Source organism: Capricornis sumatraensis, chromosome 2, assembly GCF_032405125.1.
Source record: "Capricornis sumatraensis isolate serow.1 chromosome 2, serow.2, whole genome shotgun sequence".
Lineage (NCBI taxonomy): Eukaryota > Metazoa > Chordata > Mammalia > Artiodactyla > Bovidae > Capricornis > Capricornis sumatraensis.
The window spans coordinates 206,921,631-206,934,353 of record NC_091070.1 but is presented as its reverse complement, the minus strand read 5'-3'; the positions used below and the strand labels follow the sequence as shown (position 1 = coordinate 206,934,353).

The 12,723-nt window shown below is 56.5% G+C and overlaps 2 protein-coding genes across 2 annotated transcripts in view; both read right to left on the bottom strand.

The window, feature by feature from the left end:
• LOC138072664 (bone morphogenetic protein 8B) overlaps positions 1-12,723 on the bottom strand; it is a 30,570-nt gene that overhangs the window by 7,925 nt on the left and 9,922 nt on the right. Inside the window, exons 2-3 of the mRNA XM_068963733.1 lie at positions 6,163-6,352; positions 5,590-5,738 (exon numbers count right to left, since the gene is read on the bottom strand). Coding sequence (XP_068819834.1) covers positions 5,590-5,738; positions 6,163-6,352 — 339 coding nt within the window. The remainder of the gene's footprint in view (positions 1-5,589; positions 5,739-6,162; positions 6,353-12,723) is intronic.
• OXCT2 (3-oxoacid CoA-transferase 2) lies at positions 1,975-3,528 on the bottom strand. Its single transcript, XM_068963732.1, has one exon. The coding sequence runs from the start codon at positions 3,526-3,528 to the stop codon at positions 1,975-1,977; it is 1,554 nt and encodes a 517-aa protein (XP_068819833.1).

Below are 12,723 nucleotides of genomic sequence, written 5' to 3'. Positions count from 1 at the left end.
GGGTCACAGGGCAGGCCTGGACTGTCCAGGTGGTGGCGCCCAGGCTGTCTGGCTCTGGCAGGACCCTTACTAGAAAGCAGAGCGGGAACTCCAGGAGCCTCTGGGGCCCAGAGTCCCCGCTCTAGACCTGAGCTGTGAGGGTGCCGGTAGGCATGCCATCCCTTTGCAGGGGACAAGGATGTGTGGCCACGCCTGGAGATGAGGGCCACACTGTGGCCTTCCCTCCCCCACTGCAGGCCTGGATGAAGATGCTGCTCTTCTGGGCCAGGCGGGCCCCTGACATTTCCAGCCTCCCCCCATGTTTGGATCCTCCCCATCAGGGCCTGGATGTCATGGTAGCTCCCCTGCCCGTCCCATCCCTAGGGACTCATCCCTCTCCCCCTGGGCCAGGCCAAGGTCGCTCTCATCCCTCCCCAAGGCCTCTTTCTGCCCTGGGTGCCACCTGAGCCTCCCTGCAGCCCCTGCCCACTCTCAGCCTGCTGCCATGGATGGCACCCTCGTGCCGCGTGTTGAAGGGCAGTCCGGGTGCCTGGGGGCCTGGGAGGGAAGCCAGCTGTGACCGAGCACCTTTGTCCCGCGGGTTGTTTCCTCACCAGGAGAACTAGGAACTCAGGGCTTCTCCTTCTTCCTACTGTTGAACAGCCCTCTCACTGCTCTGCTTCTGGAAACCTCTGCCTGTCCTGGCTGCTGCTGGAAGACTTCTCCCGACACCCAGGGCAGTCAGGTCCTCGGCTCCAGAAGCCCCAGAAGGTGCTACACCGTCCCCCCACTGACGCCCAACCCCTGCCCGCCTGCTGACGGTCCCGACATCCCGTGGCTGTCCCTTCAGACGCACTGTCTCTACTGCAGGATCTGGGCCTCCCGCCAGGGTGAGGCTCCAGGGAGGCCTCTCCGAAAGGCCTTCCTTGACCAGCTGGAGCTTCGTGTTCTTACCCATGAGCTCCTGTGCAGCCCTAAGACCACATTGAGAAAGCCTGAGTTCCATGGCAGGCCTGAGTTTGAACCCTACACACACATACATTTTTTTTCTGTTTAGCTTGTGAGACTGTGGATTCAGGATGAAGTACCTCTCTGCCTCTCTTGAGTTTCAAGGGAGTATGAACAAAAGGCCAGTTTAGGTTTTGTGACAGAGCGGAAGGGTCTAGTGTCTGATCTGGACGATCTGAGGTGAGACAGCCCACTGAAGTCCATCTCTCAGGTTTCTAGATCCCTCCCATCCTAAGCCAAAGCCTTTGGAACCACACGGCTGGACTGTTTATTCAGAGGAGACCTCCCTGCAGAACAGCGGCACTCAAGGTCTCTCCCTCTTCAACTGCCCCTGTGACCAGTTTACTGGCTGCCTAGACATTCTTGCTTCCCTTCTAGAGACATATGCTTAGCTACAAGAAGGAGAAATATAGGGGGCAGAGAAGGTGAGGCTATAATGAAAACAAACCTTAGGGACAAAATGAAAGGTCCAGAAGGAAAGTCAAAGGGGCCAAAGGGAAAAAAAAAGTCATTCTTTAAGACAGCATTTCTCCTGATCACAAACTCACATTTACACGTGTATGTTTTCATGGCTCTAGGAAACTCCAGAGGCAGACTCTGGGTGGATTTGTTCCTCCCCCGTCACTTTCCCCATGGTTCATGAGTCATTCATGCTAACAGGCACTTCAATGAAACCCCTTTTATGGGATCATCTCAAACCACATAGAATTTAATGTAAATATCACAGACAGTAAGGAGGGCGATGGGAGCAGAGCTTTCTCAGAATTCACAGGACACACAAGGTCAACATCTTTCCTCTGGTTTTTAATTAAAGGCACGTCTCTCCTGAGAGAACCTAGGCTATCCAGGGGCAGGCAGCCTGGGATGGCAGGACAAAGCCAGCAGGATGCTGGTGAAATGTACAAATGTGACTGTGGCTTCCTTGGAATGCAGTCCTGGGAGGTGAAGGCAGAAGCACACACTCTGGGACCGAGGTTCACTCTCGGGCTACATTTTGACCTGCTGCATGGGTCTGAGGTTCGGGGAGACAGCAAAGGGGCACCCCGTGCTCTTTTTGATGTCCTCCACTGTGAGGCCGTCCCAGAGCTCAATCAGGGTCAGTCCTGTCTTCTTGTGCACGTCAAACACGGCCCTCTCGGTGATGATTCGGTCCACGCACCGCTTCCCGGTCAGCGGCATGGTGCACTTCTCCACGATCTTGGGTTCATTGGCCTTGTTGCAGTGCTGCATGGTGACCACCACTCGCGTCTTGGAACTGGACACCAGATCCATCGCACCCCCCATGCCTTTCACCTTCTTGCCAGGTATCATCCCGTTAGCCAGGTCATCGTATTTGGAAACCTGCATGGCTCCCAGCAAGGTCAGGTTGATGTGTCCCCCTCGAATCATGGCAAATGATTCATCGCTGGAGAAAAAAGAGCCCCCGGGAAGAAGGGTGACTGTCTGCTTGCCCGCGTTGATGAGGTCCGCATCCACCTCCTCTTTTAATGGAAAGGGACCCAAGCCCAAGATCCCGTTCTCACTGTGAAGGTGCACGGTGATGTTGGGGCTGATGTAGTTGGGGGCCAGGAGAGGGATGCCGATGCCCAGATTGGCGTACATGCCGTCCTCAAATTCAAGAGCTGCCCGCTTGATGATCCGTGTCCTTATGTTATCTGAAGACGTGCATATTTCATCATCCTCTTTCCGGACAGTTAAGCGCTCAATTCTTTTCTCGTATTTTTCCCCCTGTATTATGCGATCTACATAAATGTTAGGAACATGGATGTCTTCTGGGGCAAAGGACGCCACGTCCACAATTTCTTCAACCTCCACCACGGAGGTTCTGGCGGCTTTGCACATGGGCACGTTGAAGTTCCTGGCGCTGGCCCTGAAGATGACATTTCCTGCCCAGTCGGCCTTCCACCCTTTCACCAAAGCAAAATCAGCCGTGATGGCATGCTCCAGCAGGTAGTGCTGCCCATGGAACTCCCTCACCTCCCTGGGCTGGCTGAGGATGGCGATGTGGCCATCTGGTAAGTACCTGATGGGTGCGCCTCCCTCCTGGACCAAGGTCCCGTAGGCCGTGGGGGTGTAGAAGGCGGGCACACCGGCGCCCCCTGCGCGGATGCGCTCGGCCAGGGTACCCTGGGGCGTGATCTCCAGCTCCAGCTCACCCGCCAGGTACTGCTGTTCACAGAGCGAGTTCTCCCCCAGGTAGGAGCAGACGATGCGGGTGATCTGCTTGGTCCCCAGTAAAAGGCCGAGACCGAAGCTCTCCACCCCCACGTTGCTGCTGACCACAGTCAAGTCCTTCACGCGGGTCTTCAGCAGCACCCCTATCAGGTTCTCCGGGATCCCGCAGAGCCCGAAGCCCCCGATCATGATCCTCGAGCCATCAGTGATGTCTCCCACGGCCTTCACCGGGTCCGTGTAGAACCTGGCGCGCGCGCGGGCGCTGCAGGCGAAGCCGCACGCGACACCCTTCGCCAGCGCGCGCCCCGAGCGGCCGGCGGGGACCCGGCGCCCGAGCGCCGACGCCAGGAGCCGCAGGGCCGCCATCGGCCGCTCCGCTCCGGCTCGGGCTCCGGGCCCGGCGGGGACAGGAGGCAACCGCGCGTCCCCGCCCGCGCGTCACACAGCAGGGGGCGCCCAGCCGTGATGCGCCCGCCCGGCTGGTTCCCGCCGCTCCGCTCCGTCTCCGCGCTCCGAGGGCCCGAGGGGCTGAGCTTCCCGGGCAGCGAAGGCGGGAGGCGGGACCGCCTGGATCGTCTGGAGGACCAGAGGGATCCCGGGCCTGACGCTCGGAGACCCCGAGGCGACGTCCCTCCCGGGAAGCCTGGGCGCCGGCCTCCTGCCCTCTCCATCGTCACCCTTCCTCCCAGGCGCGCTACTCCCGTCGCCCCCACCCCCCAAAATTCCACCCCCGGGGCACGGGCTCCAACACCTGTGTCCCCAGCGCTCCCGGTCCTGCAACATTTCCACGGACGTCAAGCCGGGCCTCAACGACAGCCCCGCCGAAGGAGACCTCTTGCCTTCCTGCCTCAAACCTGCTCCTCCTCTGTTTGTCCCCACCTCGGGCAAGAACAACACCAAACCTGTTACAAAGAGCCACTGGGCAAAACCAATACAGTATTGTAAAGTAAAATAAAGTAAAAATAAAAATTAATAAATTAAAAAATAAATGAATAAATAAAAGCCGCTGGCTCAGTCCTGTCACCGGCGCCTCCTCCAAGCACCCTCCTCCGTTCCCTGGACAAGCTCCCCCACCCCCAGCTCCCACCTCCACCCTGCGGGGCTCTGGGCCTCTCTGCCTTCACTTCCGTCCCCGAGTCTACTCTCCCGACTGAAGTCAGGGGGCTTTATTTTATGTGTAAGACAAATGAACTTTTCGTTTTACCATAGTTGAGACTCATAGAAAATACACCAAGATAGTACAGAGAGTTCTCACACACCCAGACCAGGTTTCCCCTGGGAAGTGTTAACATGTAAACAACTATAGGACCTTTGTTACCCACTCAATGGACAAGAATTTGAGCAAACTCGAGATAGTGAAGGACAGAGGAGATTGGTGGGCTTCAGTCCATGGGGTTGCAAAGAGTCAGACTCGACTTAGTGTCTGAACGATTTTTGTTACAACTAATGAACCAGCACCGGTGTCTTGTTTACTAAACACCATGACTGACCCGAGTTCACTAGTTTCTCTAGTGTCTTTTTTCAGGATCCCACCCAGGGTCCTACAGAGCACTTAGTCATCACAACTTCTTATGCGCCTATGGGCTGTGAATTTCTCGGATTTCCTGTGGCTTTTGATGACCTTGACAGCTTTTGTGTTTGGGTTTGTTTTCTGTGGCATGTTCTTCAGTTTCGAGTTGTCTGGTGTTTTTCTCATGGTCAGACTGGGGTTCTGGGTTTCAGGGATAAAGACCATGGAGGTAATGGGTTCTCGTCTCGTCTGGGAGCTACATGAGATGTTCATGGGAGCCTGAGCACGTGACTGAGGGGGTGCTGCTGAGGTTCCCCCGTAAATTGAATTTACTGCCCCAGCCTGTGCACACACTGGAAGCAGGTCACTAAGTGTAGCCCACACTGAAGGAAGGGGAGAGGCTACACCCCCGTGCGCGGGAAGCGTCTCAGAGGGTTGCTTTATAAAAAGCTGAATCAGATCCTGCCATCCTCCACTGCTCTTAAATAAAATAACACTGATTTCATACTTCATATTTTGGCCACTTCTCTCAACCTCCTCACAATCACTTCCTGGCTCTCTGTGCTCCAGCCACGGTGGCCCCTTGCTGCACCTCAGACACACCAACGTGGGCCCACCTGCAGGGTTTCTAGTCCCACTTCCGGGATAAAAGAGGCTCTCCCCCAAACACCGGCTGAATGAATGAATGAAGGCACGAATCCTCATTTTACAGGTGAGGAAACTGAGGCCTGGAAAGGCAAGCAACCTGCCCTACTGCTGTCCCGCACTGAGGAACCCTGGCCCTCTACCCACTGAGTCCCCTCGACTGAGAAAGGCCAGCCCTCCAGGGCCAAATGAGGGGGCTCCAGCTGTGTCTGCTGCCAGCAGCTTCCTTGGAGGAGCCCCAGGGGAAGGTTCGATGCTGACCCCTGTCTTACCATCATCTGTTTCCACATAGAGGCGGAGTCCCAGGTCCTTGTTACGGTTCAAGAGCCAGCGGTCACTGGCTGCTGTCACATCCAACACCAGCCAGCCCTCGTCCCCAGATCGGAGCGTCTGAAGATCCAAAAAGAACAAGTCAGACTCCCTGTGGACACGAAAGAACAATTAACCGAGGGCCAGCACGGCTGCCTTTGTGTTTCCAGTGCCCGCCGGGGGACCATTACTGGGGCATCCATCCGCCTGGCTCTGGCCTGGGTGCTTTTCAGGCCTTATCTCACTGTCTACAAAGGTGTTATGGAGCCTGTGTACAGATGGGGAAACTGAGGCTCAGGAGTTCAGTGACCCATCCATGGTCCCACAGCCAAGACAGCAAGATGGGGACTTGAATCCAGGACTGATGCTGGCCTGTCCCCACAGTGAGACAAGGCCTTGGGCCAAACATCTTTCTTCTCTGAGGGTGGGCTGCCCAGGAAGCTCCCCTTCTGTCTTCTGGGAAATGCACCCCAGGGCTGGGCCAGACACTCTGACAGAGATTTGAGCAGGTGTACGGGGGGGTGTGGGGCAAGCACCTGTTGGACTGCTCCAGGACCACCTCAAACATGCTGATGTGGAGCGTCTGGTTGAGCGGGTGGGTGCTGGGCAGCTTGTAAATCCGGAACTCCGCGGCCGTGACAGCCTCCCCGGCCGGGATCTGGGTCAGGTCAAAGTGGAACTCCTTCCAGTGGGGCTCCTGGTGGCCCAGGGCAGGGTCACGCTCCACTGCAAGACAGAGCAGGGCTGGCGGTCACTCGAGGTTCGGGCTCCGGCTCCAGGGTGGGAGGCGGGGGCCTGGGCAGTCTGGCAGGACTGACTCCCTCAAGAACAGGCTTGTCCCAGCTTTGCCTCCTGGGTGCTCAGAGGGCTCCAAGAGCTGTGTGGTGAGATGCCTGGCTCAGCACCCGGCACGTGGCAGTGCCGCAGGGCAGCGTCCATGTCTGGCCCCCGAGCCCCAAACCCAGCCTGCCCTGCTCACATCCTACTGGACCCACAGATGGGGTACAGGACAGGTCCCTCCTCTGGGGAGACAGACTGAGACCCAAGGCTGAAAAGAGACATAGCTGAATGCATTTGAGTGGGACGAGGGCTCCCAGAGCCTGCTGGTGTCTGGATGGCAGGTGAGGGGAGATTGGGCATGTAGCTGACTTTGGAGCTGGGCCTTGGGGGTCAGAGTGGATATGCCATGATGTCAAGGGAGAAGGACACCACAGAGACAGGAACAAGCATGAGCAATGGCCTAGAGCTGAGGGACAATGGCACCAGCAGTGAAAATAGCAGCCGTGACACCCAGCAAAATGTGAGAGGAACAAGGGGAAGGAGGAGGGAGACCTGAGGGAGATGTGGAAAGGACCAGAAAGAGGCGAGGTAGGATGACAGCTCCCAAAGATGCTGTGTCAAGTGCGGGGGAAGTTGAAGGGTCCCATGGTGTGATCTGAGGGGGCTTCCTGGAAGAGGTGACACCTGAACTGGCCTTGAAGGACAGGAAGGAGTCTTGGGAGGACAGGTTTTCTAGGCAGAGGGGACCTCTATGCACAGGTGTGCAGAGCTGGGGCTCGTGGTGTGAGTCTGGCTGTGGTCCAGCTGCAAGGGCTGGAATCCTGGCCTCGGAGCGTGGGCTGTGCTCTGACCAGTGGAGGGCCAGGGTTCTGGGCAGCAGGGGGTCGTGGTCTGAGGGTGGAGTGGAAGCTATGTGTGGAGGCGAGGGTAAAGCCCAGACTGCAGGGACCCGAGCCAGGCTGGTGGCGAGGATGCTCTCAGTCTGGGCAAGAGACCGCAGGAGTGGAGTAAACCCCACATTTCCCCAGCTGCCGGAAATGCCCAGGACAGTATATTTAGGGCATCTCACTTTAGCCTCCTGTCACTTTCAAACACTAAAAATCTGTGTTTCCACAAAGCAGGGGTGGGAGCCGCCCCAAGCCTTCCCCTAAAACCAACACTGAGATTTTAATTACACGTTTGTGAGTCTTTTTAAAAATTCTCTCTCTGGCTACTGGACTCAGTGACCACAAGCCGCCAGGCTGGTGGTGGAGGCGGATGTGGGAGCACTTCCTGTCCTCGCGGTGGGGACCTGGCCCAGGGGTGGGCAAACAGCTGCGCTGGGCAGGGCCAGTGGACACACGCGTTTGGGAAGGAGATGGGCTTTTCATCCCCAGACCAGGGAGGAGGGAACGGAACGCCCATCGTCTGACGGGGGCTGGACCCGCAGCAAATGCCCACCCACCAGCCAGGCTGTTTCGTGGGCAGCATGACAAGGGCAGATCCAGGTCCTCCCACACAGGCAGGGCGTGGAGGGCAGGGTTCTGAACCTTCACTGAGTGATGCTCGCCATGAATATCACCACACGAGTCCCCTCCTCCCTACAGATACACACACACAAAGCTTTGGGGACAATTTCCGTGGATTAGGTAACTGCAGAGACCACTTCTGTTATGTGGCTATGGAAGCAGCCCTGATCTGCAGGGTGAATAGGTCCAGGCTGTTGGCTGTTCCAGGGAGTGACCCCAAGAATGAAAAAGGGTCGCCCAGCCATGCCCTGTACCGGACCCCTCTCAAAGCATCCTTAAGTGTATCTGCCCCCAAGGCAAAGAGGGGGCTGACAGGTGGGTCCCTGGGAACCTGTCTGCAGGCCTGACACTGACTCACGTTGGATCCAGGACTGAGGGAACAACCACGAACCGCCAGCTCCGAGGGCATCAAGCTCTGTGGCCTCCCTCCCTTGCTGACCTGGGGCCCACATGTGCTGGGTCCAGAGAGCCCTGTTCCCCTGGACTGACCTCAGCTCCCAGCTTCTGAGCTGTGGGTGTGTGAAAGCGATGCCCACCCAACCCCCACCCCATAGTTCCCGCACAGGAAACTGCCTGTCCCAGCTGTTCCAGGCAAGCACTAGTGGTGGGACATTTTTAGGAAAATGATTTTCATTAGAAATTGGTTAGGGTTAGGGTTAGTGGGGAGGGAGGGATAGGCCACTTTGGATTTGCAGCTTTTTCAGTGCCTGTGGCCTTGAGTTAGGAGAGAGATTTTTCCAAAAGTTGGTGTTCTAAGAAAACATTTTTTTGGCACCTCTCTGTCCCCCTTGTTAACTGTGCAGACCAAGCCTGCTTCAGCCAGGGAGGCAGCCTAAGGCAGCCCAGAGGGCTCTGGCCAGGGGTCAGGGCTTCCTTGCAGGCCTGTCCCTGAACTAACCAGGAATGGACATTCCCCTCTGGACCTGGTCTCCTCTTGTGTGAACTGAGAATGAGGAGACAGCCCAGCTTTCCTCTCGCGGTCATGAAAGAACTTTGTAAACAGTCAGGCAATGGACTGGGAGGAATGGCTGTTCAGTAGGAGTTTGGGATGAGCTTGACTTGCATTCTCCTAACTTTGAGCGAAGATGTGAGAGGCTGTGTCAGCAGTTCCAAGGCCAAGGGGTGGAGGGGAAGGGGAGATTTTGAGTGATTGTTATCTAAATAAATGTACTCATCATTCATTTATTAATCCATTCATTTATCAAGTGCAATTTATAGACAAATTTGTCAAGTTCTCACTGTATGTGAAAGCATACTGTTCTGAGCACTCGGAACATAGCAGTGAGCAAGACAGAACCAGACAGAGCATTCAGGGGACTTGCTGGTGGTCCAGTGGCTAAGACTCCATGCTCTCAACGCAGGGGGCCCAGGGGCCATCCCTGGCCAGGAAGCTAGATCCCACATGCGATTATTAAAGATCCTGGGGCTTCCCCTGTGGCTCCGCAGTAAAGAATCCGCCTACAATATCGGAGACACGGGTTCAATCCCTGGGTCAGGAAGATTCCCTGGAGAAGAGAATGGCAACCCACACTGCAGTATTCTTGCCTGGGAAATCCCATGGACAGGGAGCCTGGCAGGCTACAGTCTATGGGGTCACAAGGGTCAGATATGACTTAGTGAATAAACCACCACCATGCTGCAGCTAAGACCCAGTGAAGCCAAATAAATAGATTTAAATATTTTTTTAAAAGATGGTGCATTCACAATGTTTCGAGTCTTAATAGAGGAGACAGAATGGAAACAAACAAGACAAGTAAACTAGGGATTGTCATTTCTATTGTAAGTGAACTACAGAGCGACTTGGGCTCAAGGAATTGGAAGGGGTGGGGGCCTTGTCCGTAGGTGCTTAGCATGACCTGCGAGAAGGAAATAAGTAAGTGCAGTTGTGCATATTCCCATATATGGTGCTGATAGGAACACCATGGAGAGGACTTTGGCAACATGCTTTTGCAATATCCTGAATTTATCCTTTGACACAAGAGTTCCAAAGACACACTGGCAAAAATATGAAAGGACAGCCACAAAGCTCTTCATTTGGCACAGGGCGAAGACAAAGCTACATCTGGCTCCACAGGCACATGTTTGTTTTCCAAAACTTATAAAAGCTGCCAACATGTTCAATCACTGATCCAGCTTTTCTGTCTAGGGTGTGTGCTCAGGTGGTCAGTGATGTCTGGCTCTGTGGAACCCCATGGACTGTAGCCCACCAGGCTCCTCTGTCCATGGAATTCTCCAGACAAGAGTACTGGGGAGAGTTGCCATTTCCTTCTGTCTGGGGAAGCAGCAGCAGATGAATTTACCTTCTGGATCACCTTAATGTTGCCCTCCGAATAATGAGCAGACATGACTCACCAGTGAGTGCTAATTGGAGCCTCAGCCTTCTCCTCCAGCCTCTGATAAACCAGCTCCAGGTTCCCCAGCTGAGGGAAGGGCCCTCTGGGGGCAGGAGGCGGCCGCCGCCACCATGTCCGGGATCCTCATTCTGCCTTTCCACTTCTCAGGCCCTGCACCCGCCACTCTCAGCCTAGAGCTCCAGATGCCACACCCCACATCCACCGCCCGAAACCTACATAGGCTTTGGCTATTTTTGGGCCCTCAGCAAAATTTACAGTCACCCGGACAATCTGAATCTTCTTTCTGACCAAAAAAGTAAGACTTCAAAAGACACCCACTTCCTCCTGTTTGCTGTGACTGCTAAGAGCCTGGAATCTTCTGCCCTGTCTGACAGTCCTTCCTGAAGCCCTTCCCCAGCCCCTCAGGGCCCATGGGAGGGTCTTAAGCTTGGCTCTGCTTCCAGGCCTCCCGAGCGAGCCCGGCTCATCCTCATGGTCTCCTGGGCCGTCTGGTATAAACACCCTCCCCGAGAGACCCTCCTTGAAGCCCTCTCCCAGGGTTGCCCCATCCCACCAAGTATGAAGTCTACTTTCTTCTCAGTCCAGCTGTAACAGCCCCCTTGCCCTCCCCTGACCCCACACATCAGCCTGTCAGTCTCTCCTTTCCCTGTCCCGGGGTCCCCATCCCTGGCTCATATGTCCTCTGGACGGTGACCAATTTGGAGGCAGAAATTGAACAACTGGGTGGAAATGGGAGGCCTTGGCAGTCTGCTCGTCCAGCCCCTCGTGTCCCCTGGGCCCAGAGAGGGGATGTCCGGCCCCTTTTCCCAAGGGCTCCTGGTCTCCAGGACAGTGACTCAGTGTCCAGCAGTGGAGCCCCTGCACTGAGGGGTCCTGCTGGTCTGGGAGTGGCTTCCAGGTCACCTCAGGCCTCCATCTGAAGCCACCCATGTTCTCTATTTGCTGAGGGACTCGCCTCTGTTCACAGCCTGACAAGGAGGACAGGCTCCCCCGGGGCCCTGGAGGCAGACGGGCTGGGCCTGTCTGGCTGGTCCCACCGGTATCGAGGCCAAGGGGCCCCTCAGACCTAAGACAAGACCCAGTCTGCGCAGCCCCAGGTCCCGGGGGAGCCTCGGACTGCATCACCTCCCGGTTCTGCCTCCTGAAGGATTCCTTCCCACCCAGGAATCTCAGCGCTCCTTCATTCTGGGGCATTTTTAGTCAGTTCTCATTACTGACTTTTTTAGGGCCTGTTTCCATAAATGGCTCCATGCTCAGAATTACCATCCAGACCTCAGCCGGATTCAGAGACCAAATTAAAAGGGGCACCCGCCCGCCGCACCACATCAAGCCCGCCACGGCCAAAAATAGATCCCAGGAGATGTGAGCAAGGAGGATGCGGCTCCTCCAGGTCAACCTAGGAAAGACCCGAACTGTGGGGCTTTCCAGAAGGACGCGGTCATGGTGACACATGCCCTCTGTCCCACGGGGAGTGCGTGCCTGTGAGGACTAGCCGTGTGCTCCCTCCTCGAGCCTGCCTCACCCCCGGGGTGGGGCGTGGGCGGCCACCAGCGGGTGGGGAGGGCGGGGGCACATTCTTTGGTGGGAGCTGGAAAGGCCTTCGGGGCTGCCCTGCATAGATGAGGAAACTGAGGCCCAAGGGGGCAGAGGATCGCCGGGCATCAGGTGTCAGGTTAGGGGCCCTTCACGTGGAATTGCAGACTTGGAGCCCATGTGATATAAGTGGCCCCAGACTTGCTCTGGTGGCGATACTGGGATGGGGGGGCTCACCTGTTCACAAGGTTCTTCCATCAACAGGTGCCTGAGAGTGACCTCCTGAGGCCACGGTCCTCCAGGCAGGGCTCTGCGGGGACTCGGGTCCTGGGTGGGGAGCATGATCCGCACAGACAGGGAGGCAGGCCCTGCTCTGTCTCCTCCTGGCTCTCGGTGCTCCCTGCCTTCCGATGCCTCTTTCCCTCAGCATCGCCAGTCTGCCCTGAGAGCTGGCCACACAGGGGTGAGGGGACAGCTTGGGGGAAGGCATGAGAGCCGGTTTGGTCCCTGCTTTCAGACTGTTCATGGTTTCTTGGCAGGGTGGCAGAGGTGGGGGCATCCTGGGCGTTTTTGTTCATCGTTACTTAACTGTGTTAGTTAGCTATTGCTGTGTAACAAATCACCCCAAACGTAGCAGCTGAGAACAACCAGCACTTACTATTTCACATGGTTTCTGAAGGTCAGGAATCCAGGCGCTTAGCTGGGTGGCGCTGGCTCAGGGTCTCTCACAAGGTGACAGGCAAGCTGTCGGGTGGGGCTGAGGTCCCTGGAGACCTGACTGGGACGAACAGATCCTCAGCTCACGCCTGGGGCTGAGGGTAGCAGCCTCCCACTGTGGACCTCACACGACATGATCTTCCCTCAGGATGAGCTCACCTGGGGGTCGGGGGTGCAGGGCACACACAGGGCCCAAGATGGAAGC

Coding starts and splice junctions, on each gene's coding strand:
- OXCT2 (XM_068963732.1), bottom strand. CDS start 3,528: ATGGCGGCCCTGCGGCTCCTGGCGTCGGCGCTCGGGCGCCGGGTCCCC.